At 66.2% G+C, this 260-nt stretch overlaps 1 protein-coding gene across 1 annotated transcript in view; it reads left to right on the top strand.

Annotated features, from left to right (window-relative positions):
* The window catches only part of ADCY3 (adenylate cyclase 3), a 21,877-nt gene that overhangs the window by 14,492 nt on the left and 7,125 nt on the right, over positions 1-260 (top strand). The window contains exons 6-7 of the mRNA XM_035900724.1: positions 66-194; positions 250-256. Of these exons, the coding sequence (XP_035756617.1) occupies positions 66-194; positions 250-256 (136 nt within the window). The remainder of the gene's footprint in view (positions 1-65; positions 195-249; positions 257-260) is intronic.

Below are 260 nucleotides of genomic sequence, written 5' to 3'. Positions count from 1 at the left end.
GGCGGGGTGTGTCCCCAGCCGGTGGGGGGGGCTGACATTGTGTGTCTCCCCCCCCGTCTCCCCCAGAAATACCACCAGCTGCGCATCAAGATCCTAGGCGACTGCTACTACTGCATCTGCGGGCTGCCCGAGTACCGGGAGGACCACGCCGTCTGCTCCATCATGATGGGGCTGGCCATGGTGGAGGCCATTTCGTAAGGGCTTTCTTCTCGGGGCGGGGGGGCCAGTCACCTGGTCACCCCCAGGGAGGGTCAGGGTGG

Source organism: Egretta garzetta, unplaced genomic scaffold (genome assembly GCF_000687185.1).
Source record: "Egretta garzetta isolate BGI_Z169 unplaced genomic scaffold, ASM68718v1 scaffold218, whole genome shotgun sequence".
Taxonomy (NCBI): Eukaryota; Metazoa; Chordata; class Aves; order Pelecaniformes; family Ardeidae; genus Egretta; species Egretta garzetta.
The sequence above is the reverse complement of the archived record's forward strand: the minus strand, read 5'-3'. Positions and strand labels throughout refer to the sequence as shown.